This window comes from Megascapheus bottae, chromosome 13, assembly GCF_031878675.1.
Source record: "Megascapheus bottae isolate mThoBot1 chromosome 13, mThoBot2.hap1, whole genome shotgun sequence".
In the NCBI taxonomy this organism is placed as follows: Eukaryota; Metazoa; Chordata; class Mammalia; order Rodentia; family Geomyidae; genus Megascapheus; species Megascapheus bottae.
This window is the reverse complement of record NC_143521.1, coordinates 60412375-60436774: the sequence shown is the minus strand read 5'-3', so window position 1 is coordinate 60436774 and position 24400 is coordinate 60412375. Positions and strand designations below refer to the sequence as shown.

Here is a 24400-nt window from a genome sequence, read left to right as displayed (position 1 = left end):
GCTAAAAATCTAACCTCTCCCTTCTTCTCAGTCCAGAATATTTCCACATCCCATTTTTCTCTCTCATACCAGCTCACTTTTGCCCTTTATTCCTTCCATCCTTCTTTCCTCACCTGCTTCTAAGCAGTAGAAAGAATCAGTAAATGGCCCTGCAAAACTGGCCACAGTGGCATGCCCTGGGTTCTGTTCCACAGGGCCCTGTGGCGAGCACTGGGACTACCTCTAGCACTCTCACCTGGCAACTACCTGTTCTTCTATCAGAACACTTAAAACACTTTAAAAAGTTGGGTGCCTGGGCCAGGAGTGTGGCCTAGTGGTAGAGTGCTTACCTAGCATGCATGAAGACCTAGGTTCAATTCCTTGGTACCACATACATAGAAAAAACTGGAAGTGGTGCTGTAGCTCAAGTGGAAGTGGTAGAGCTTTAGACTTGAGAAAAGTCCAAGGACAGTGCTCAGGCCCACAATTGGCACAAAAAAAAGTCGGGTGCTGGTGGCTCATGATTGCAATCCTAGCTACTCAGGAGGCTGAGAGCTGAGGGTTCTGGTTTAAAGCAAGTCCAGCACGAAAGTCCATGAGGCTCTTATCTTCAATTAACCACTAGAAAACCTGAAGCAGCACTGTGGCTCAAGTGGTAGAGCATTAGCCTTGAGCTGAAATCCTCAAGGACAGGGCCCAGGCCCAGAGTTCAAGCCCCACAACTGACAAAAAAAGTATTTAAAAAGTAGCAGACTGAAAGGAACTCTGATGTCATCATGCTTGGAAATGCCCCAAGGTCCAGATATCTTTATCTTGTTTCCAGGATTTGTTGCAGTTACCTGCTCAAGAGTAGATACCATATGTCAGTTCTCACAACAATCAATTTTACAAATTACCAACTGGATTACAAACACACAGTAAATAGTGTCACTTGTAACTGATCTATTTCAAACGAAGTGTTACTACGAGGGACTAAAAGCAAAAGAAATGCGAATGCTAGCACTTCTTTTATGTTTTATGTTTTCACTTTCAGCTGCCTTTTACTTCCATGTAGCCGAAAGAGAGGAGAAATGTATAATAGAAGACATTCCAAGTGATACATGGATAACAGGTGGGTAAGATGAACTCTGTCCAATGCTGAATGGAAATGATATTTTATGGTTATTAGGGTAATTTTCATAAAGTCTATATCATCTGACAATGAGAATCATGCCATATGACTCTCTCTGAATAGTTTATCAAGTTATAAAAATTTGACTTAAGGGGCCAAGAGTGTAGCTTAGTGGTAGAGTGCTCGCCTAGCATGCACAGAACCCTGGGTTCGATTTCTCTGTACTATATAGTCCGAAAAAGTCAGTAGTGGTGCTGTGGCTCAAGCTTTGAGCAAAATGTATCCAAGGACAGTGATCAGGTCCTATGTTCTGGCCCCAGGACTGGCAAAAATGACTTAAAATTATCATAAGAGTGACTTGTGAAATTTACAATACAGAAAGCCTGGGTCTGCACAGAATCCAACCTGATGATCAGGTTTCCTCAGGTAAAAGAATATCTACGCCATTTATCATGCTAATTATGACTGAACACTCAAACGTATATGAGGACTTTAGACAAATTTAGAAAAGGAGATATGTCACAAGTCCACAGTAGGAGCCACAGCACCTCAATCTTGCATTAAATATGCTGAATTCCCCTTCCAGATCACCTTGGCCACTCCAGGTCAGTCTTGTACTCTCAAGAGAAATAACCCCTCCTGCGAAAGTCTCATAAAGGAAGCCAGGATAGAGGCAGAGACCTGCAGTCTGAGGTAGAGCTTGAGGTAAAGGATTGCACAGGGAGGCGTGAAGAAGGAGGCTGAGTGGTGGTGCTCCAGTCCCACCCTCATCCTGCACCCCGCTGTTGGGGACTGTAGGAAGAAAGTATGTTGGAGGCTATGGAGTCTGAACAACATCCAGGGCTACGTCCCTAACCTACAGCCTAACATCAGTCTAGTACCAGATGCAAGCTCCAGCCTCTCTTCCCCTGTAGAACGTGATGTTGACACTATGACACCAACCCCTTTGGTTTCTGAGGATAGTTACCTTCTGTAAGGCTTTTAGAACCAGTACAACAACCAGAAGTCACCACTCTCTGCTCAGTGTACCCTCCAACAGCAAAGCACAGCCTGCTAGGGAAATCCCCTGGTAAACTCACCCTTTTTTCCAATCCGCCTCTCAAGGAGAGGAGGAGTAATAGTTCTGCCAGCCTGGCCTGCCACCCTGTGGCTACTGGATGGATAGACCCGACCTGCCACAGATCTGTGGCAGCCCCTAGACACCTGAGGTAGGGAGATCGTGAGGCTGGCCAGTGCTCTGACAGCTCTGTATAAAAAGGTCTATGTGTCTGACCCCAGTGCCTCTCCCCACTGTGGCAGCCCCTAGACACCTGAGGTAGGGAGATCCGTGAGGCTGGCCAGTGCTCTGACAGCTCTGTATAAAAAGGTCTATGTGTCTGACCCCAGTGCCTCTCCCCACTGTGGCAGGCCCTAGACACCTGAGGTAGGGAGATCCGTGAGGCTGGCCAGTGCTCTGACAGCTCTGTATAAAAAGGTCTATGTGTCTGACCCCAGTGCCTCTCCCCACTGTGGCTGGCTCATCCCCACACTCTAAAGTCTCTTCTAGTCCTTGCTCCCTCAAACACCATAGTGAAATTCTTCCTTACCCTCTGCTCTACTCTTCCCTGTTCCCCAATGTCCTTACTTTCTTTATCTCTAAGCCTCCCCCACTTCTCTCCACTCTGCAGTCTCCTTAGAAACCATTCATGCCACTATGTGAATTTAGAGCTCAGTTTCTTAAAATTAGCAAAATCTGGAAACATTTCATAAGGCATGTATTTTTTTTTAAAAAAAAGCAACACTGGTTGGAGTGGTTAGTTGTTGGGCACTGGTGGCTCATGCCTATAATCCTTACTTACTACAAAGATTCAACAAAAATCTGGGAAAGGAGATTAGTGAAGGAGACTAGATTAGCAAACCTGAACAGATCTCAAAAGAAAAAGGAAAGAAAGACAAGAAAAGAGTATAAGAGACACACAACAGATAGTTTAACTGTAACCCCATATGGGAAGATGAGAGAAAGGAGCAATATCCAGAGATTTGGAAACCTATAAAGACATCAATCCAGAGATTCAACTAGCTCAGCGTACCCAAAGAGTACGCATAAGGAAACAAGTCACACTTAGGCAGAGCATAGTAAGATGACTGAGAGACAAACATGAAGATCCTGAAAGACTGATACAAAACATTTATTTGATGTGTCAAGAATTATAATAACTTACTCGGAAATACAATTCTTAAATGTTTCTTAAAAAATTCCCCTAATGAAAACATTTCATTGCATACTTATTTATTTTGTTCATGATCTACGTCTATCGTGGAATCGGACTCAATTCTGCTTGCTGCATAATTATCAGGTTCTCTGGGGCCAGACACGTTTACACTGCCAGTGTCAACAAATGACTCCATGGTCTCCGTCAAATAACTGAAAACTTTCAGGTTCCATGCATACTCAGTTATAAATTCAAGTCTGATGACCTCAAATTCCGTTGCCCACACAGAGGTTGTAAGGAATTTGAGAAATGTAGCCTTCAATCTTCCAACACTGACTAAAGAACAGGTTTGGAAGACAAAGACCATGCTTTGAAACCACACTGTTTATCTGATAAGCGAAAGCCTGTCTGTAAATGGAGACAGTCTGGACTTTGGAGCCCCACGCCAGCTGGTTTGTATCAGACTGCCGCAGATGCTCCACCAAGGTCAGCTCCCACAGTCTAGGATCTGTCAACTTGGCCTCTGGGAATTTGTCCCGAGCTTGCTGGAGAAATGGGCTTGGCTTTGTCTCTAGTGCCAATGCCACACTCCTGCCTCAAAAGGAAGGCATGTTCTTGAGCTCCCTACAGGACTTGACACCCATGCACTGCCAGCCAAGCCTCTCCAGTTAGGTCTAGGGTAAGAATCTCTTGCTTTGTGAACCTGCCCAGAAACTCCTGTCAGATATATTCTGCATATCGATCTTGTTTCTATTAGTTATACTGACCAGTGTTTCTTAACAACCAATTCCAGATCATCTTATGTGAAAAGCAGAATACATCTGTTTTGATGTGAGTCTGGGGAAGATAAACTCTGGCAATTGTTACTTTTGCCTGGCTGGTTTAAAACCCTGACTTGCTAGTCTTTAGAAGGTTTAGATCCTTTATCTATCAGGTAGATTGAGAAGAAGTGCCAGGGAGCATGGCGATCATATGAGAAGACTGTTCATTAAAGAGAAAACAGCTTAGAGTCCAAAGCCAATAACTTACAACTCTGCCATCTTGGAAAGAGCCCTGATAAAATGCCAGCTCTCTGGCAAAGCATATGTTGTTTGTCCAAGTACCCTTCTTACCAGACATCAGAAGGGTAAGAACAGATACCACTCTTCAGCATCAGCTTGTTAGGAACTCCTGGAAGCAGACCCTGAGCCAAAGATTCAAATATCACTTATATGCCAAGGAACAGTTCCCTCTAGAAAGGGGAAGAAGCGATTACTATGCTTTCAGGTTAATCTAGACCTTTCTGAGCCTTAGAGATGCTCAGGAACACAAGATAACTATGGATATATGACCTAGTAATTTAACTCATAGGTCTATACTCCAGAAAGTTAAAAGCAAATGTTCATCTACTAGCTACAATAGTCACATAGTAGGAACAATCTAAGGGCCCAATCTATTGGGCCCCTAATAGATAAAAGGGAATTCAGTTGCTTCTTGGTGATGAAAATTTAATAATGAGATTAGATATAAAGATCCAACAGTGCACCATATGTCTACATTGAAATGACAAGCCAGAAATGGAGGGCCATTCTGTACTCACAGGATGGAAAAATGGGCAAAAATGAACACATTCTTTACAAAAGATACCAGAATGACAAGGAAGCAAATGAAAAGGTGCTCAAGTGTATATTCATCAGAAAAAAACACAAAAGCAAGACCATTGAATGCTACCAAGCACCCACCAAATGCCAATGTTGAAAAACAGAAATGTGACAGCAAACAGAAAGTGCACAAGTAGATGTGAGTGCTTACATATGCCCAGGGATGAGCAAGCACCACTATCTAGATACTATTCGACAACTTGTGACCATGCAGTCACAGGGAATACCCAAAAGAAATGCATAATTTGTCTCCAAAAGACATGTACAGGAATCTCAACAGTAGCAGCACTTGTAATAGCCCGAAACTAGACACTGCAGACCTGCCCATCCATAAGACAGATGTAAAAGCAAAAACTTACCTCCTTCTAAAGATGAACACTTAAGGGGGACATGTTGGGACATGCTTGTAATCCCAGTTACTCAGCAGAGGCAGGAGAAATAAAGTCCAGGGCTGGTCTGGGAAAAAGCATAAGAGTTTATGTGAAAAACAAAAATTCTGTAGGCATAGCTCCTGTGACAGGACTCAAAAGTGAGTCTGAATTCAAACCCCAGCACCACCAAAACAACCCCAAAAGAATGGACTATTAAACAGCAACAGCACTGACACTGTGATGGTCCACGCATATGACAACACAGTGATTACCATTCAAAATGTCAATTAAAAGAAGTCAGATATAAGAGTATACATATTCATGCTGAGTGAGACAAGTCAAGACCTAAGGGAAAAAAAGGCGTATGGTACCCTTAATATGCGGTTATTAAATCCAAAGTATACAAGAGCGAGGACTCAATAACTGCATACCCAAAGCAATGGACATGGTAATGGAAATACAAACATAACTATATAGACAAAAAAACCTATGACTCTATAATCATAATGTTTTATTTCATAAACTGATATGTTTCTATGACATACAAACCGTTAGCCTAATTTTGATTAAGTTCTAAAGACTAAGTCCCAGAGAATGTAATTAGAGATTCCCTCCTTGAACAATTGTTTGTTAAACTTGTCATTTAAAATATGATGTAAACATAAGCCATATAATTAATGATTGTTGTTCTTAAGGTACTATGTTATCTCTCATCACTTCTACTGTCCCTTGGTTATCTCATATTGTTACACTATCTCACTTTGTTACCTGATATATCGGATATATTTGTATTTGGTTATCTGAAATTGGATAGGGAACGGGGGGAAAACAAGATGAGGGGTGGAGGAGTGGGGAAGGGAAATGGGAACCATGACATGTGAAAGGGTATCATTGGGTGGGAATTAAGGCACCATTTATCTGGCAAATATCATGTAACCCTTCTATTAATTACAATAAAAATATATTAAAAAGAGTATACATATTCATATAAAGTAAAAAAAATCAGATAAAACTATATTTGAAAGACGGGATAATTTGTAGCACAGAGGGTTTCTTGGAGGCTGACAAGGGTCTGACCAGGACATCAGGCTGTGATAATGCATTGTAAACACTAGAGATCAAAGCATGTCCTGTCAGTAGCATACTCCATCTACTTATATCCTCCCATTAGCCAGGAACATTCCACAAGGGATTGCCATGTTCACAGAACCTTGAAAGCAGTGGTTTCATCAAACACAGAATGACCATCTACTACACTCTGCACTCAGAACTAGCCAGTGATGTTGGATATTTCTCCAGCTGTATGAATACATCTCAATTTAGGCTACAATATAGGCTACAATTTAGGCTTTAATATTTAAAGCATAGAAAAATGATCCCCCAAAATACTAGATGGAGAAATCCAAGTCCAGATACAATATACATTATGATACCATTTTACAAAATATGTTCTATACGCTTATAGGTGTAAGCTGAAAGGGTTATACTGAATACCAAAATCTTCTAGAGATTTTCTTTCTAACCCTTCTACAATGTATATGATTTCCTTTTCTAATACAGTTTCCATCTCAAGGATTTCTAGTCTGGAATTACTAGGTGGCCACATCCAGCTCACTTGACTTGTCAAGATAGTAAGGTTGTATCTCACAGGGACCGGCCTGGCATGATGGTGTTTTAAGGGGGAGACCAACTGGCATTAATTCTTTAAAAACACATCATTGAACATATGCTATAGGACACATTTCTATTCATTCCTGTTGATTAAGCTATTTGGTTATTTTACATCCTTCCTTTCCCATCTTGTTCTATCAAACACTGAGAAGGTATTGAAGCACCTAAAATGTGGATTTGCTACTTTTGTTCCATGGGTTTTAAAGCTATATGATTTAGTACACTGATAATGGGCTGCATTTTCTTTACCAATATGTCCCTTATCCCTGGTAATTTTCTTGCTCTAATTTCCACTTTATCTCGTATTTATTCAGTCAACCAAGATTTAGTAAAGTTCATATAAGAATATCATATAGTTTAATTCCCTTAAACTGATTATTAATTCCTTTACTACTGATTATAGTAATACTCAAACTGATTTTATTGTAGACTGTATTATAATTGGGCCACACCAGCTGTGTGCTACGTGACTTACATCTATAATCCTAGCTACTCAGGAAGCTGAGATCTGAGACTGCAGTCAAAGCCAGTTTGGAAAGGATAGTCCTTGAGATTTTTTATTTCCAACTAATCACCAATAAGCTAAAAGTGGAGTTGTAGCTAAAGTGGTCGAGTGCTAGCTTTGAGGTGGAGGGGGAACCCTCAGGGACAGTGCCCAGCCTCTGAGTCAAAAATCCATTCTAAGATGGACAGCAGAGTTTCAAGCCTGTAATTATAATTATGAAGATAAGATCTTGGAAATCACAATTTGAAGCCAGCCCAGGCAGAAAAGTCTGTGAGGTCTATTTCCATAATAATCAGCAAAAAATCCTACTGGCGGTGTGATTCAAGTAGTGAACAAGAGGCACTGAATTCACACTATAGTACTGAAAAACAACAACACTGACAAGTTTTCTGTTGGTAATAGTACATGTAATTCCTGATAGCAGGATGTAAGTCTACAACTTTATTATTCTATTTTTGTCTCCCATTTTCATTCCTTGTCTATAACAAACATTTTATAATATCCAAGTTTGTTTTATGTAGAGTGTTTCTCACTATATATTTCTATAGCACTTACGAATGGCTTCACAGATTGCCAATCTTATTTTGTGTCAGTCCTGGAGCTTGAACTCAGGGCCTGGGCACTGTTCTTGAGCCTCTCTGCTTAAGGCTAGCACTCTACTACTTGAGCCACAGAAACACTTCTGGCTTTTTCTGTGTATGTGGTATTGAGGACTCGAACCTGGGGCTTCATGCATAATAGAGCAGTACTCTACCACTAGGCCACATTCCCAGCCCCCAATCTTATTACTAGCATTGATACTTTCCTATTTCAAGAGGAATTTTAAATTTACTTTATTGTTATTAACAAGGTGATATACAGAGGGATTGCAATTACAGGACTCAGGTCATGAGTATGTTTCCTTTTATGCAGGGTCTTTTGCTTCCTCACTCTCTCTCAGGCCCTCCCTCCTCTATCTACCCATGAGTTGTATGGTTCACTTTCATCAACGTCCAGTGAGAATTTTTAATTTTATACTTACATATTACAAATGCATTTACGTTACATATTTACAAATGTATTACTAGTTATATGCCAATCATTCTAAATAAGTATTTATATGTGTATGAATCTTTGTGACATCAAACCCAATACATGTAGGTATCATTTTTGTCATTTCACATGTGACACTAAAGCGAAGTGAACAAGTAGTAGACTTGGGATTGAAACCCAGGTTATGCAATGCCTTCTTCTTTAGCTTCATGAAACTGTTCAATAGCTTCATTTTAGTATTAGAAACATGTATTCACATATATGTATATATATGTATGTGTGTTTATATTTGTATATATATATTATCTTTCCACTCCTCCCTTCCTGCAGCCCTGGGCACCAATGTCAGAGAAACTTTTCCCAAGTTCCCTGCATATTTCAAAACCCCCATCATGTCTATGCCTGTTACTTGCTTTTCCTTACAACATTAAAACCCTGTCACAGTCTTGCTTGTCTTGTTTCTGGCTATATGAAAGTTCTTCAGGAGCAAGAACCTTGTCTACCTGTTTCACTTATAGCCTCAGCTCCCAGAATAGGGCTGTATTATGGAAGCCTTGTAAAACTTGCGGTTTGGCTGATTCCTCAACATCCTTTTTTTTGTCAGTTGTGGGGCTTGAACTCTGGGTCTGGGTGCTGTCCTAGAGCTCTTCAGCTCAAGGCTACCTCCCTACCCCTTGGACTGGGCATTATCCTTAAGCTCTTCCACTCAAGGCTACACCCTACTCCTTGAGCCACAGCACCACTTCTGATTTTCTAGTGGTTAATTGGAATAAGAATCTCACAGACTTTAGTGCCCAGGTTAGCTTTGAACCTTGATCCTGAGATCTCAGCCTCCTGAGAAGCTAGGATTACAGACATGAGCCACCATTTTGAGAATTAAATGTGATATGTTAAGAGCTCAGCACAGTATCTAGAATATTGAAAATGTTAAGTATTTTTGAATTCCCATTATACCTTCCAAGGACACAATGGGAGAGTTAAACCACACAATAGGTGAGGCACTACCAGCAATTCACACTTCAGCAGGAACCTCTGAAGACAATGAAATGAAGGACCTGACATAGCCAAGTATGTGCCTCAGGAAGGACTTTTGCTGGAAGTGTTTGGAATCATTTACAGACAGAACATGAAAGAGGAGGGAGCAGAGTAAGAACAGGCCCAGTGGTAGCCTGGTGTTTACATTCTGTGTAGAAACCTGTAGATTTATTTCCAATAGCCCTTACCACTCAAAGATTTAAGTAGGATATGCTTTCTTCCATTTTTCCAAATACAAAACTGAGCCTGAATAAAGTGGCTTATCAAGTCAGTCAGTCAACAGGGAGAGCTGGACCAGACCTCAAGCATCTCTCCACATTCAACCACCCTGCTCTGCCAGATGAAACTGTCTCAAAAGTCATTCAAACTAGCAATATCTGGTGATGTAGACAGCTGATAAGGATAAGTTCATTTCATTTAGCTGCCTAACACTATGTCTTACATCTGATAACAAGGTCTTACATTTTTGAAATAGGAACATTCAAGGTACAACAATGGGACACGGGCAGACAGGATTTCTTTGACTCTGCTCCTGGCTTGGGGATGTTTGTGACTATTACAACTTACAACGATGAGGTAAAGTATTCTTTTATAGTTGTTACTACAATTTTCCATTTGTAAGAATATACATGCTGTGCCTCCTTACATTTTAAAGTTCTGCAAGACACCAATATTTATAAATGCCAATTTGTTCTGAATAAAGATGTGTTACAAAAACTCAGAAAAGGCTTACACTCTAATAGCTTTAGTCTAGACAGCTTCTCTACGTAAGAAATTTAATAATAATCAATGGTGGGTCTCATGCAAGTTCTCCTGAGGCTTTATGATCTTTCAGGGGCCAGGCCTCATCCACGACCCTCCTCCCTGACTCCCTCTGGCCAGGCTTTCTTCAGCAATGCAGTGGTCTCTGGGGCTGTCATTCAGACCTCTTGCTTGCTGAGAAGTTTAAGAACAACCTGGGCAATACAGCAAGATCTCTTCTCAAAGTTGTACACATTTCCCCAAACAATGTCACCTCTACAAGAGAGGAAGGACATGTTCCCTCATTCTGCAAACACTCTATGAATATTTATTGTGAGCCAACCCACAGTATGTCCAACTCCCTTCTTGCCCCATAGTCAAGAGGTACTTTTACAAGAAACAGTGCTGCTTTCAACATTTCTTAGAATCCAAAATCCCTCACCCCTCTTATTTTTGTGCTACCCTGGGGGACTGAATTTAAGGCCTGGGTGCTATCCCTGAGCCTTTTGTTAATATAATTCATTATTATTGAGATATTGCACAGAGGAGTTACGGTTTCATAAGTCGGGTAGTAAGTATACTTCTTGTTTTAGGCGATATTACCCCTTCCTTTTCTTTCTCCCGGTTTCCCTGCCCACCCCTGCCCACAAGTTACACAGGTCATTTTCCAGTGTATACTGAATAACATGATTGTATTTGCTCATCCTCCCTTCCTCCCTTTCTTCAGCCCTCCTTTGCCCCCTTCAAAAAAAAAACCCAAAGCAAACCCAAGCAACACCAATAGTAAAAAGGAAAAAAAAAACATGTTTCCATTTCCTGGAGTTTGTTTTGATAAATAGTAATTTTTTCCCAATCCTGGGGCTTTAACTCAGGGCCTGAGCACAGTCCTTAAGCTTTATCAAGGATAGAGCTCTACCACTTGAGCCATAGCACCATTTATAGCTTTTTTTAATGTATGTGGTACCAAGGAATCAGACATGGGTCTTTATACATGCTAGGGAAGCACTCTACCATTAAACTCTCGGCCCCTAATAAGTAGTATTTTTAATGTTCAGAGAAGTTACAACTTTGGGTTCCTCTTCTTAAGGGCATCCTTCTTTAGTTTGTGTGTGTGTGTGTGTGTGTGTGTGTGTGTGTGTGTGTGTGTGTGTGTGTATATACCCATAGTCCTGTATAAGATAACATGTCCAGTTACAGGTTGAATCTAGCATCCACATAGGAGAGTAAATATGCATTACTTGTCTCTGAGCTTGGCTTACCTCACTTTAGCATTATTTGTTCTGGGTTCATCCATTTCCCTACAACTGACGTATTATCCTAATGGATGAGTAAAATACCACTGTGTATATATGTGCATTTCACTGTCCTACACCTCTGTTGCAGGACATGTGGCTATATCTATAACTTGGCAGTTGTGAATAGTGTAGCAATGAACACGGTGGATGAGCAAGTGTCTTTATATCCTGACTTGTGATGGCATGGCCAGGTGATAGGAAAGTTCTATCCTTAGTTTTTCTTTTCCATTTTTTTTGCCAGTCCTGGGCCTTGAACTCAGGGCCTGAGTATTATCTTTGGGCTTTCTCCGGGCTAGAGCTCTACCATTTAAGCCACAGCACCATTTCTGGCTTTTTTTTCCTATATATGTGGTACCAAGGAATTGAGCATGGGTCTTCATGCTTGCTAGGCAGGCACTCTACCACTAGGCCAAACTCCCAGCCCTTTATGTTTAGTTTTGTTGTTGTTGTTTTTGTTTTACCAGTCCTGGGGCTTGAACTCAGGGCGAGCACTGTCCTTGGGCCTTCTCAAAGCTACTGCTCTATCACTTGAGTCACAGCACCACTTTCCAGCTTTTTCTATGTATGTGGTACCTAGGGCTTTGTGCATGCTAGGCAAGTACATTTACCACTAGGCCATGCTCCCAGCCCTGTTATGGTTTTTTTTTGAGGACTCTCCAAATAGCCTTCCAAGGTTGTACTAGTTTCTATTCCCATCAACAATAAAATAGGGCTCCCTGTTCCACATTCCTGCCAGCATTTGTTGTTCAAATTCTTGATGTTGGACAATCTAATTGGAGATGGAATCTTAAAGTTGTTTTGACCTGCATTTCCTTTATGGCCAGGGATGTTGAGCATTTCATTTGTCTATTTGCAATTCTATTTTTTTTGCCAGTCTTGGGCTTGAACTCAGGGCCTGAGCACTGTCCTTGGGCTTTTCCTCAAGGCTAGTGCTCTACCGCTTGAGCCACAGCACCCCTTCTGGCTTTTTTCTATGTATGGGGTACTGAGGAATCGAACCCGTGTCTTTGTGCATGCTAGGCAAGCACTCTACCACTAGGCTAAACTCCCGGCTCCATTCTTACTTCCTTTGAGATATCCTTCTTACATTCCTTTGCTCACTTACTGATTGGCCTATTAGTTTTTGGGAGGGGCATTAATTTTTTTATCTCCTTGAATATTTTGGACAGTAGGCCTTTATATATTACTGATAAAGATTTTTCTCCCAATCTATTGGCTGCCTTTTTTTTTTTTTTGCCAGTCCTGAGACTTGAAATCAAAGCCTGGGCACTGTCCCTGAGCTTCTTTTGCTCAAGGCTAGCTCTCTACTACTTGAGCCACAGAGCCCTTTCCAGTCTTTTCTGTTTATGTGGTGCTGAGGAATTGAACCGGGGGCTTCATGTATGCTAGGCAAGCACTCTACCCCTGAGACACATTCCCAGCCCTGTTGGCTGTCTTTTTAGGTCAGTAAGTATGTTCTTTGCTGTGTACAAACTTTAAATTTTGATGTAATCCCATTTGTCAAGTTTCTTTCCTATTTGTTGTATGCCAGGTATTCTTCAAAAAAGTTCCTATCTATGCCTATAAGTTCTAATGTTCCTTCTAATCCATCTTGCAGTAGTTTCAAAGTTTCAGGTCTGACAAAATCTCTGATACACTTTGAGCTGATATTGCTGGATGGTAACATCAGGGATCCGATTTTAGTTTTCTACATATGGATGCTGAGTTTTCCCAATCTTAATTAGGGAAAAAGCTATCTTTTTTCCACAGTATAATTTTGGCTCCCTTTTCAAATAGCAAATAACTGCAAGTATATGGCTTTATTTCTGGGCAATAGTCCGTTCCACTGATCTTTGAGCCTGTTTTTGTGCCAGAATCAAGCTGGTTATTACTCGAGATCTAGGATCCTGATACTACCAGTATTGCTTTTTTTTCTTTTCTTTTTTTTTTGCCTAGAACTGTATTGACTATTTGAGATCTTTTGTTGTTTTTAGGCTATTGAGATCTTTTGTTTCATACAAATTTTTGGATTGTTTTTTCTATCCTGGTGAAGAATGTCACTGGGATTTGGGTGGAGATTGAAATGAATTTATAGATTGACTTTGGAAGTGTGACCATTTTCACTATTCATAAAAATGGAAGGTCTCTCCATTTCTTGGTGTTCTGTTCCATTTCTTTCTTCAGGACTTTCATAGTTTTCATTACAGGGGTCTTCTGCCTTCTTGGCTAGGTTTATTCCTAAATTTTTGAGGCTATTACAATGGAATTGTTTTCCTGATTTCCCTTCCACTTGTATACTTGTTGGCATACAGAAAGGCTTCTGGTTTTTATGGGTTGATTTTGTATCCTCCACTTTGCCAAAGTTACTGGTAGTGGTATCATGCCTTCTTGATCTTGGGGGAAAGGCTTTAAGTTCTTATTAAGTATGTTGCTATATTGGTTACAAGTTTTGTAGATATTACGCATTAAATCAGTTAAGTTCCTTTCTAGTCAGACTTCAATATACAACCACTCTGGAAGGTAGTTTGGAGGTTCCTCAAAAAACTAAACATAGACCTTCCCTACAACCCAGTCGTACCACTCATGGGCATCCACTCTGAGGATCATAACCTAGGATATCATAAGGACACCTGCACAGCCATGATGATCTCTGCATTGTTCACAACAGCCAAGTGATGGAAATAACCCAGATACCCCACTGCTGATGAACGGACACAAAAACTGTGGTACATATATACAATGGAATTCTACATAGCCAACAGACAAGATAAACTAATGGCATTCACTGGAAAGTAGATGGAACTAGAGCAAATCATGCTGAGTAAGAGGTCAGGACCAAAGGAACAAAAGGTACATGGTCTTCTTGATATGTGGATACTAGATCCAAACAGTTGAAGAGCGATGACTCAATACTTAGGTACTTCAGGTCACTGACGTGAATTTGAAGATATAAATGTATCTACATAGACATATAAGTCTATGATAGTATATTCTATAGGAATATATTGATATATAGATCGATATGTATCTATGACAAAGCTTAATTTTAAGTTCTTAAATTTATGTGCCAGTGACTGCATATATTTTTTCTGGAATACTTGTTTGTAGAACATGACATAAAATATGATATAAAACTCAGTGTTAATAAAAAGGGTTAATAAAAAATCATGAATGGACATCTTTAATTTTAGCTGAGATGGACTCAAGCTCAGTACCTGACACTTTCACTTATTGGCTAGCCCTCTACTAATTGAGCAAAACTTCCAACCCCTAAACAGTATATTTAGGCCAAAGCTTTTAATGTATCAAAATAATGTGATTTTTCTTCTTAATCTATTGATATGAATTTATTTTACCATACTAGGGTTTGAACTTGGCCTCACACTTGCTAGGCAAACAAGTGGGCTAGCTCCACTTGAGCTATGCCCCTAGACCTTCTGTTGCTTTGGTTACTTTTCAGATATGGTCTCATGCTTTTTTGCCCAGGAACAAACTCAGACTGAGATCCTCTTGCCTGTGTCTTGAACACAGCTAGGACTACAGGCATAATGCCCCGCCAGTTCTTTGAGATAAGGTCTCATTAGCATTTTGCTCAAACTGGCTTCCAACTGTGATACTTCTATCTATGCCCCCAAGGAGCTGGAGATTACCACCATGAGTCACTGCACCCAGTATGATGAAGGGACACTTGAATGTTTTAAGCAGCCTTACTCAGCATCTCTTTTCGCCTTCTTGTGGAGTTGATTTGTGATGTATATTCATAAGTAATAACTATAGATCCCTTGTAGCTTCATTTCATTCGGTAATAAGTAATGCTGGCCTCAGGAAATGAATTCAGATCTGGGTACAGTATTGTATATACACATTTCCAGTACTCAGGAGGCTGAGACAGGAGGATTATTTGATTGCAGAAGCTCAATACTGGCCTGGGAAATATGAGACCATATAATAACAAGAAATTAAGAGATAGTCTTTCCACTTCTAATATTTGATGGAGATTTACAAATTATATTTCACCAGTGAAATATACTTGTCAGGAGCTAATACTTCCTGGTTTGGAATGATACTCATTCTTGATTCAATTTCTTTTAGTGCTATAGGGTTATTTGGAATTTTAGAATATTGTATCTTTCAAAAAGTTGGTCATTTCTGGGGCTGGGAGTTTGGCCTAGTGGTAGAGTGCTTGTCTAGCATTCACGAAGACCTTGGTTTGATTCCTCAGTACCACATACATAGAAAAAGCTGGAAGTGGTATTGTGGCTCAAGTGGTAGAGCTCTAGCCTTGAGAAAGCCTAAGGACAGAGCTCAGGCCCTGAGTTCAGGCCCCATGACTGACAAAACAAAATAAAAAACTTTGTCATTTCAAACGGGCTGTGAAATTAGTTGGCATAGTTGTCCAGGGCATTCCCTTATTATCCATTTAATGTCCCTGGGATCTACAGAGATGTCTACTCTTTCTGATATTATTTATATCCTCTTTGTTCTTAGTCATTTGGCTAGGGGTTTATTGAATTTATTGATGTTCCCAAGCAATCAGCTTTTAGTTTCACTGATCTTTATTTCCTGTTTTCATATAGCATTTATTTTTATTGTCTTAGAGTTTTAATTTCTTTGCCTACATTATCCATTTTTTCTTGCATGCTTTTTCCCCATTACAGTTTTTAAGATTCCTTACCTGATGATTCCAACATCCTTATATATATATATATCTTTCTGATGTTTGCTCTATCTCCCTAAACTTTTTGTCTTTTAATGTGAACTGAATTTTTGGTTGAAATGGACATAATGTGCCTGATTCACAATACTGTCTCACAATAACAATAGGCTTTGTTACATTTTTGTACATGCAAGATGTACTTTGAGCCGGGTAAGGTGGCTCACACCTGTAATCCTAGCTACTCAGGAGGCTGAGACCTGAAGATCACAATTCAATGCCAGTCCGGGCCCTAAAGAACACGAGACTCTTATCTTACTATTAGAAAACCGTAAGCGGTACTGTGGCTCAAGGGGTAGACTGGTAGCTTTGAGCTTAACAGCTCAAGGAAAACACCCAGGCTAGGGGATAGTGCCCAGGCCCAGAGTTCAAGCCCCACAACTGGCAAAAAAAAAAAAAAAAGTACCATGAGGGTTGGAAGTTTGGCCTAGTGGAAGTTTGGCCTAGTGCATGAAGACCTGGGCTGGATTCCTTGGTACCACATACATAGAAAAAAAGCCTGAAATGTTGCTGTGGACCAAGTGGTAGAGCTCAATTCTTGACAAAGCCCAAAAGTATTGCTCAGGCCCTGAGTTCAAGCCCCAGAACTGGCAAAAAATGAATAAAATGTACTTTGATCATATACTTTCTCCCCCTCAATTATTCTATCCCTTTCTCCTTCCCTCTCTTATAGGTTCCCTTTCTGTTCCCAAATAGTCCTCCTCTAACTTTCATGTCTCAAGAAAAATATCTAGATTCCACAAATCAAAAAAATAAGCATATTTGTCTTTCTGAATAAAATTTAGTTTAACACGATCTTCAGTTGCATATTTTCCTGCAAGTGACATACCTTTGTTCTTCCTTATGCCTGAATAAAACTCCATTGTGTATATATGTACACTTTCATTTATCCATTTATCTTTTGATGGGCACTTAAGCTGATTATATAACGTGGCTATTGTGAACATGCTGCAATAAATATGAGTATGTCCCTATCTCCATTGTATACTGACTTTGATTTCTTTGGGTATATACTCAGAATTGGCACAACGAGATGTGGTAGTAATTTTACTTCTAGATTTTTGAGAAACCTCAATGCTTTTTTTTTCTTTTTGTCAGTCCTGGAGCTTGAACTCAGGGCCTGGGCACTGTCCTTGGACACTTTTTGCTCAAGGCTAGCATTCTACCCCTTCAGCTACAGCACCACTTCTGGCTTTTTCTGTGTATATGGTACCAAGGAATGGAACTCAGAGCTTCATGCATGCAAGGCCAGCACTCTACCACTAGGCTATGTTCCTGGCCCTCAATACTGATTTCTATAGTGGTTGTGCTAACTTGCATTATCACCAAAAAAGTGTCTAAGTGATCTTCCCCTCCCACCCCCAATAGCCTCACCAGCATGTTTCTTTTTAGATATTCTGAATGTAGTAAAATAGAATCTTAATGTAGCTCAGACATGATTAAAGATTCTGAACAGTTTTTGTATATTTATTGGCTATTTGTACATTCTTCTGAGATACTGGCATTTGAACTCAGGGCCTTGTGGTTGGTAGAAGATACTCTATCCATTGAACTATTCTCAGGCCTTTTGCTTTAAGCTATTGATATTGAGTTTTTTCCCCCAGATTATCCCAGACCACAATCTTCCTATTTATAATAGTCATACACCACACCTAGTCATTGAGACAGGTTGCCTAATTCTTTTGTCTGAACTCACCTTAAACTGAGATTTCCCCCAATCTCTACTCCCTGAGTAGCTTAGTTTACAGACACAAGCTACTGTGCCTGTCCACATTTGTACTTTTGGGTTTTTTTTGTCAGTCCTGGGGCTTGAACTCAGGGCTAGGCACTATCCTTGTTTTTTGTTTTGTTCAATGCTAGCACTCTACCACTTGAGCCAAGGCGCTACTTCCAGATTTTTCTGCTTATGTGATACTCAGGAATTGAACCCAGGGTTTCATGCATGCTAGGCAAGCACTCTAAGTTACATTCCTACCCCCTCTACTACTTTTGAAAACTGTAACTCACTTGTCTATTTAGCAATTCTCTTCGCTCTTCTTTTCCTTCACTTGTATTATTTTTTTCATTAGTACCGGGGTTTGAACACACAGCCAGACTCATACTTACTTGGCTTTCTTACTCAGCAGGCCTTCTACTATTTTAGCTATGCCTCCAGCCTGGCATTTTGCTGGTTATTTTTTGCTTGGGCTGGCTTCCAACCTTGATCCTCCAGATCTGCGCCTTCTACGTAGCTAGGATTACAGAGGTAGGCCCCGGTGCCTGGCACAATTATTTGTTATTTTGGTATTGATTTTCTAATTTCTTTATATATTCTGGATATTAATCCTCCATCAGATGAATATCTGGCACAGATTTTCTTCTTTTCTGTAGGTTGTCTTTTCACTCTGGTAATTGCTTCTCTTGCTGTGCAGAAGCTATTAAATCTGACGCAATCCTATTTGTCAATTCTTGCTATTATTCTTGGCTACTTGGGAGTCCTATTCAGAAAGTCAATGCCTTTGTTTATATACTGAAGCTTTTCCTCTATTTTCCTCGAAGTTTCTAAGCACCAGGTCTTAAATTAAGGTCTTTAATCCATCTTGAATTGATTTTTTCACAGGATGAGATAGTGATCTAGTTTCAGCCATTCACTTGTGGTTGTCCAGTTTTCCTAGCTCCATTTATTGAAAAGACTATTTTTCCTCCAACTATGTTTCTGTCACCTTTGTTGAGAATCAGTTGGTGTATCTGTTGTGGGTTTCTTTCTGAGTCCTCTATTCTATTTCATTGATTTTGTAACTATTTGACATCATTACTATTACACTAAATATTTGCTTGTGTATTTCTACTTTTCAGATTGTAATTCTTCACACTCATCTATTTGGATAATTTGGGAAAGGTTGCTTTGAGACCATAATTCTCTAACAGATCTAAGGATTGTTGTTAATCAGTTTGTTCCACTTTTACTTGTTAGGATGAAATGACAACTTCTAAGCTCTATTATAAAATTGCATGGAAATCTTTTATATAAATGTAAGTTTGGATTTTTTTTTAGTACTACACAATGTTCCTCCAGTTGGCTTTTCTGAAATTAATATACAGAAAACTACTATTTCAACAATACAATATTTCTGTTAAGAACATCAGAGTGAAAACCTCTTTACCCATAATTATCTACTCCAGCAATCTTATAGAATAAGTTTCTTGTGCTAAGGCAGTTACATACTTTTTTTTTGTCGATTGTAGGGCTTGTACTCCGGGCCTGGGCATTGTCCCTGAGCTCTTTAGCTCAAGGCTAGTGCTCTAACACTTTGACCCACAGTGCCACTTCTGATTTTCTAGTGGTTAATTTGAGATAATAGTCTCATGGACTTTCATGCCCAGGCTAGCTTTGAACCATGAGCTTCAGATCTCAACCTACTGAGGAGCTAAAATTATAGGCGTGAGCCCTGTTAGTTATATACATTTTTATAGAAATTTTTGTAGTTTAATTTTTTTTAGTTTATTTGCAGCAGGTCTCAATATGCAACTGAGGCTGGCCTTGAACTCAAGATTCTCCTGCTTCCATCTCCCAAATGCCAGGATCAAAGATATGTATACAAATATCCAGCTTCACTGTCATCTTTAATACATATTGTACAATATCTTTCCAAAAGAACTGCTCAGTTTATATTCCCACCAACAGCAATTGAAAAGTGTTTATTCTCCATACTACCCAAATATTTTTAAGTCCTTACTAATATGACAATGATTAAGGGATGCCTTGCTGTCCTTTGGATTTTGTTACTCACAAAGCTGATATTTTTCATGTTTATTAGCGATTTCTTCTTATGAAACTGAATAACTAACCTTCCTTCCTTCTTTTCTTTTTCTTCCCCCCCCTCTTTCTTGTGGGTCATGGGACTTGAACTTGGGCCTGGGCACTGTCTCTGAGCTCTTCAGCTCAAGGCTACTGCTCTCCCCTTGAGCCACAGCATCACTTCTGGTTTTCTGGTAGTTAACTGGAGATGAGTCTCTCGGACTTTTGAATTGCAATCCTCAGATCTCAGTCTTCTGAGTAGCTAGGATTATGGGCATAAGCCACCGTGCCTGGCTACATAACCTTTCAATAAATTTATATTGAGGAGAGATTTATATTTACTATTTACAGTACTGGGGTTTTAACTCAGGACTTCATACTTGCTAGGCAGAGCCTCTACCACTCACACCATGCCTCTAGCCCTTTTTGCTGTAGTGATTAAGAATTATTATGATGGGCTGGGAGTTTGGCCTAGTGGTACAGTGCTTGCCCAGCATGCATGAAGACCCGGGTTCGATTCCTAGGTACCACATACATAGAAAAAAGCCAGAAGTGATGCTAAGGCTCAAGTGGTAGAGCTCTAGCCTTGAGAAAGTCCAAGGACATTGCTCAGGCCCTGAGCTCAAGCCCAGGACTGGCCCAAAAAAAAAGAATTATTATGATAAAGGTGATATGCAGAAGGGTATCATTTCATAAGTCAGGTAGTGTGTACATGTCTTTTTGGAAAACAATGTCAGCCCTTCCTTAGCTCTCTCTCAGCTCTAGTATTTTTTAAGATAGGGTCAGGCTGGTTTGGACTGAAATCTTCCCGCATAGCTTGGATGAAAAGTACGTACCACTGTGCTTTTTTTGGATAAGATGGGGTCTTACAAACTTATTTTTATTTTATTTTATTGTGGGTCCTGGGGCTTGCACTCTGGGCCTGGGCACTGTCCTTGAGCTCTTCAGCTCAAAGCTACCGCCCTGCCCTTGGGCTTGGGCGCTGTCCCTGAACTCTTCTTTGCCCAGTAAACTTTCTGCCTGTGCTAGCCATACTCCTCCTGATGTTAGCCTCCCTAGTAGTTAGAATCGTGTATGACTTGCTAGTGCCCACCTAGATTTATTCTTAAGAACAAAAAGTAGAGAATAATAAAACTTAAACTATTAAATTCTTCAACGCTAGGTATTATTATCAAAGTTATATGGTGCACAAGGAACCTTCTATTTTGCTTCACATTCACCTGGTGAACACATGATTTGCTTAGAATCTAATTCTACACAGCATGTGTCCTTTGGAGGAAGTAAGCTGGTGAGTATGTCTCCCATGCCCTTGTTGAAGAACACAACATCACTATTCAAGCATGACACTGCTATGCAAAACCATTACACTGAGGATGGCAAAAGAACTTATTAAATCCCTGTGCTCAAATCTCAGTGCAACAACCACAGAGGAAGCTGGGGAGTTTGGAAGGCATTTAAAGGAAAGCCACAAGTTGATTAAAGAGTCTGTAAAATAAGAGTTATGAGGGAAGGTTAACAGAACTGTGATTATTCAGGCTTAAAAACAAATGAAGGTTAGAGTGAATTAATAATGGAATTCTAATAAAATTCTTGCACACTGTATGGTGTTTGGTTATTTCCTAAATGTATTGAGAACAGATGAAGAGAATTGTACTTTGGCATACAATATTCAACTATATGTAAATAAAAATTTCCTGAATGTATCAGTCAAATTTTATCAGCACTAATGGAAATTAACTAATAGTAGATTTGATATTCAGGAAGACAAAAATATACTTTCAGGTCCACGGGTTCCGCTTAATGCATTATTACAAGAAAGACTACAAAGACTACTGAGTAGAATACAGACTAAAGAATCAGAATAAAAGGGGAAAGCAAGAATTAAGTGGTACCTCACTCGCAAAAAGGAGCACTACAAAGAAAGGAGGGGAGGAGAGATGGAAGGATACAAAGAGAAATGAAGGAAAAAGATGAATTGCTTTTTAAATCTGCAGTTTCTTCTTTTTAACTGTTTGTACAGCGTATCCACTTAGATATTCGAGTTGGAGAACATGACCTTGATGCAGCAATTGCCCAGGCAAAGGACAAAGTTAATAAAGTTACCTTCAAGCTTGAACATCTAATTGAACAAATTGAGCAAATACTCAAAGAACAAAACTATCAAAGGGTCAGTCTGCCTGTTCAACGTATTTTATTTCTTCCTGCCAAAGCCCCTGAACCAAGGAAAGAATAAACTGCCTCTTCCTGGTTTCTAATCTAGAACTGCGTGGATGGGCAAGGAATGGGGAGAGAGAGAGATCTTTCTTCTTTCTGTCGGTTGGGCTGTGAATCCCTCTAGGAAAGGGAGCTGAGGCTCATTTGAATTTTTTTCTCCCATACTTACTTAGCAAATACACAGAAGCTTATAGCACAGAGGAAGGACTTAAATGATACAAGTCCATCAGTCACGGACTGTTAAATTGGCCAGATAGACAAGAGCAAATAAAATATATAAATAAATGAAGTCTTTGACACTTTAAATCAAACTACAGTTTTGTAAGTTGGTTTTTACTGTTTTATACTTGGTTAAACAACAAAGTCTGAGTTAGATAATACAACACTTTGGCATAAGATACTGATTGGATAATATTAAATCCCTTTAACACATACAGAAAATACACTCAGTGGTTTAAAAAACTAAACCCATTTTTTCTCTTCTGTATAGGCCCGTGAGGAAATTTTTCGAATGACCAGTGAAGATACAAATAATAATGTTTTATGGTGGGCTTTTACACAAATATTAATCTTTATCTTGGTTGGAATTTTTCAAATGAAACACCTTAAAAACTTCTTCATAGCTAAGAAGCTTGTTTAAAATATTTCTGATAAAAGCAAATAATCTACATAAATTGTTCTTGTGGATGAAGTATTTTGAATCACTGTGCTTTGAACTAATAAATCAAAATACATGCATATATGTGTATTACTTTCTATGACTTCAACAATATTAGAGATTGAAATTAATGCTGTAAAATTAGAATATTGAGAAAATGTTACAATATATAACTTCTGATTTTTTTTGCCAGTTCTGGGCCTTGAACACAGGGCCTCAGCACTCTCCTTGGGCTTTCTTAAGGCTAGCGCTCTACCACTTGAGCCACAGAACCATTTCTGGATTTTTTCTATGTATGTGATACTGAGAAATCAAACCTGGGTCTTCATGCATGCTAGGCAAGCACACTACCACTAGGCCAAACTCCTGGCCCAGCTTCTGATTTTTTTTTTGCCAGTCCTGGGCTTGAGCTTAGGGCCTGAACACTATCCTTGGACTTTCTCAAGGCTAGAGCTCTACCACTTGAGCCTCAGCACCATTTCCGGCTTTTTTCTATGGATGTGGTACCCAGGAATCCAACCTGGGTCTTCATGCATGCTAGGCAAGCACTCTACCACTCCCAGCCCCCCAACTTCTGATTTTTTTTTTTTTACAAAATAGAGCATTTTATTTTAAACTGGCACTAATAGAAATAAAATATTAATTAGGCATGTACTTTTTTTCAATTGAACAAATCAGTTTATAAGTACAATGCACCCTTCCATCATTCTCCTCTATCTTTCCCAGCCTCACTCATACCCTCAAGTTAAAGGGTACCTATATGTACATGAAATATAATGAAAAGACTCACCCTCCCTTCCTTTCTCTCCTCACTAAAACTCCTCCCAACAAAATGTGTGTCAACTTCTTAGTATTCACTTCATTAAACTGTTCATTAGTTGTTCAGGGGAGTTATGCCATTGGAACCTTGTCCACAGTATTCCATACTTTGGTCAATTTGTTAGTATATATCTGCATATGATCCTGTATACACTAGTTCCAAATATGAGTGAAAACTTGCACCACTTATCTATATATTCTACATATGTAATTTTAAGTCTTTTTGGCCTCCAAATATTAAAAAATACACAAATGGGTAAAATGAACTCTCTACGTATGTTTAACCCAACATACAAGAAACAGTATGAAGTTGAGACTAGGTGTTATGGCTCTGGCCTATGACCTCAGCTACCAGGCAGCAGAGACTTAAAGGGTGACAGGCCATGTGAGACAAAGTTTTTGAAACCCCATGTCAACCACTAGCTGGATATTATGGCAAGAAGTATAAATAGGAGGAGAGCAAAACAAAATGCAAAATCCCAGCCTGAAAATTACTAAAGCAGAAAAGGGATGAGATACAGCATGTCCACTTTGATATTCGAGTTGGAGAACATGACCTTGAGATGGCAACTACTCAAGCAAAGGACAAAGTTAATGGTTACCTTCAAGCTTGAGTAATTAACTGACAAGTTGAACAAATCTTGAAAAAAAAAACTATCCAAAGGT

The 24400-nt window shown here is 39.6% G+C and overlaps 1 protein-coding gene across 1 annotated transcript; it reads left to right on the top strand.

The window, feature by feature from the left end:
• The first annotated feature begins 911 nt into the window (after positions 1 to 911).
• On the top strand, positions 912 to 22897 carry LOC150056073 (transmembrane emp24 domain-containing protein 11). Its single transcript, XM_090344139.1, has 5 exons — positions 912 to 1090; positions 10012 to 10112; positions 21206 to 21331; positions 22064 to 22210; positions 22748 to 22897. Exons 1-5 carry the CDS (start codon positions 967 to 969, stop codon positions 22895 to 22897), a joined length of 648 nt encoding a protein of 215 aa, XP_090200265.1. The 5' UTR covers positions 912 to 966.
• Positions 22898 to 24400: the final 1503 nt, after the last annotated feature.

Bases quoted from the DNA above. Each gene is read 5' to 3' on its own strand.
- LOC150056073 (XM_090344139.1), top strand. From the start codon at position 967: ATGCGAATGCTAGCACTTCTTTTATGTTTTATGTTTTCACTTTCAGCT. The intron at 21,332-22,063 runs GTGAGTATGTCT...CTGTTTGTACAG, and splicing joins CCTTTGGAGGAAGTAAGCTG to CGTATCCACTTAGATATTCG. The intron at 22,211-22,747 runs GTCAGTCTGCCT...TCTTCTGTATAG, and splicing joins AAGAACAAAACTATCAAAGG to GCCCGTGAGGAAATTTTTCG.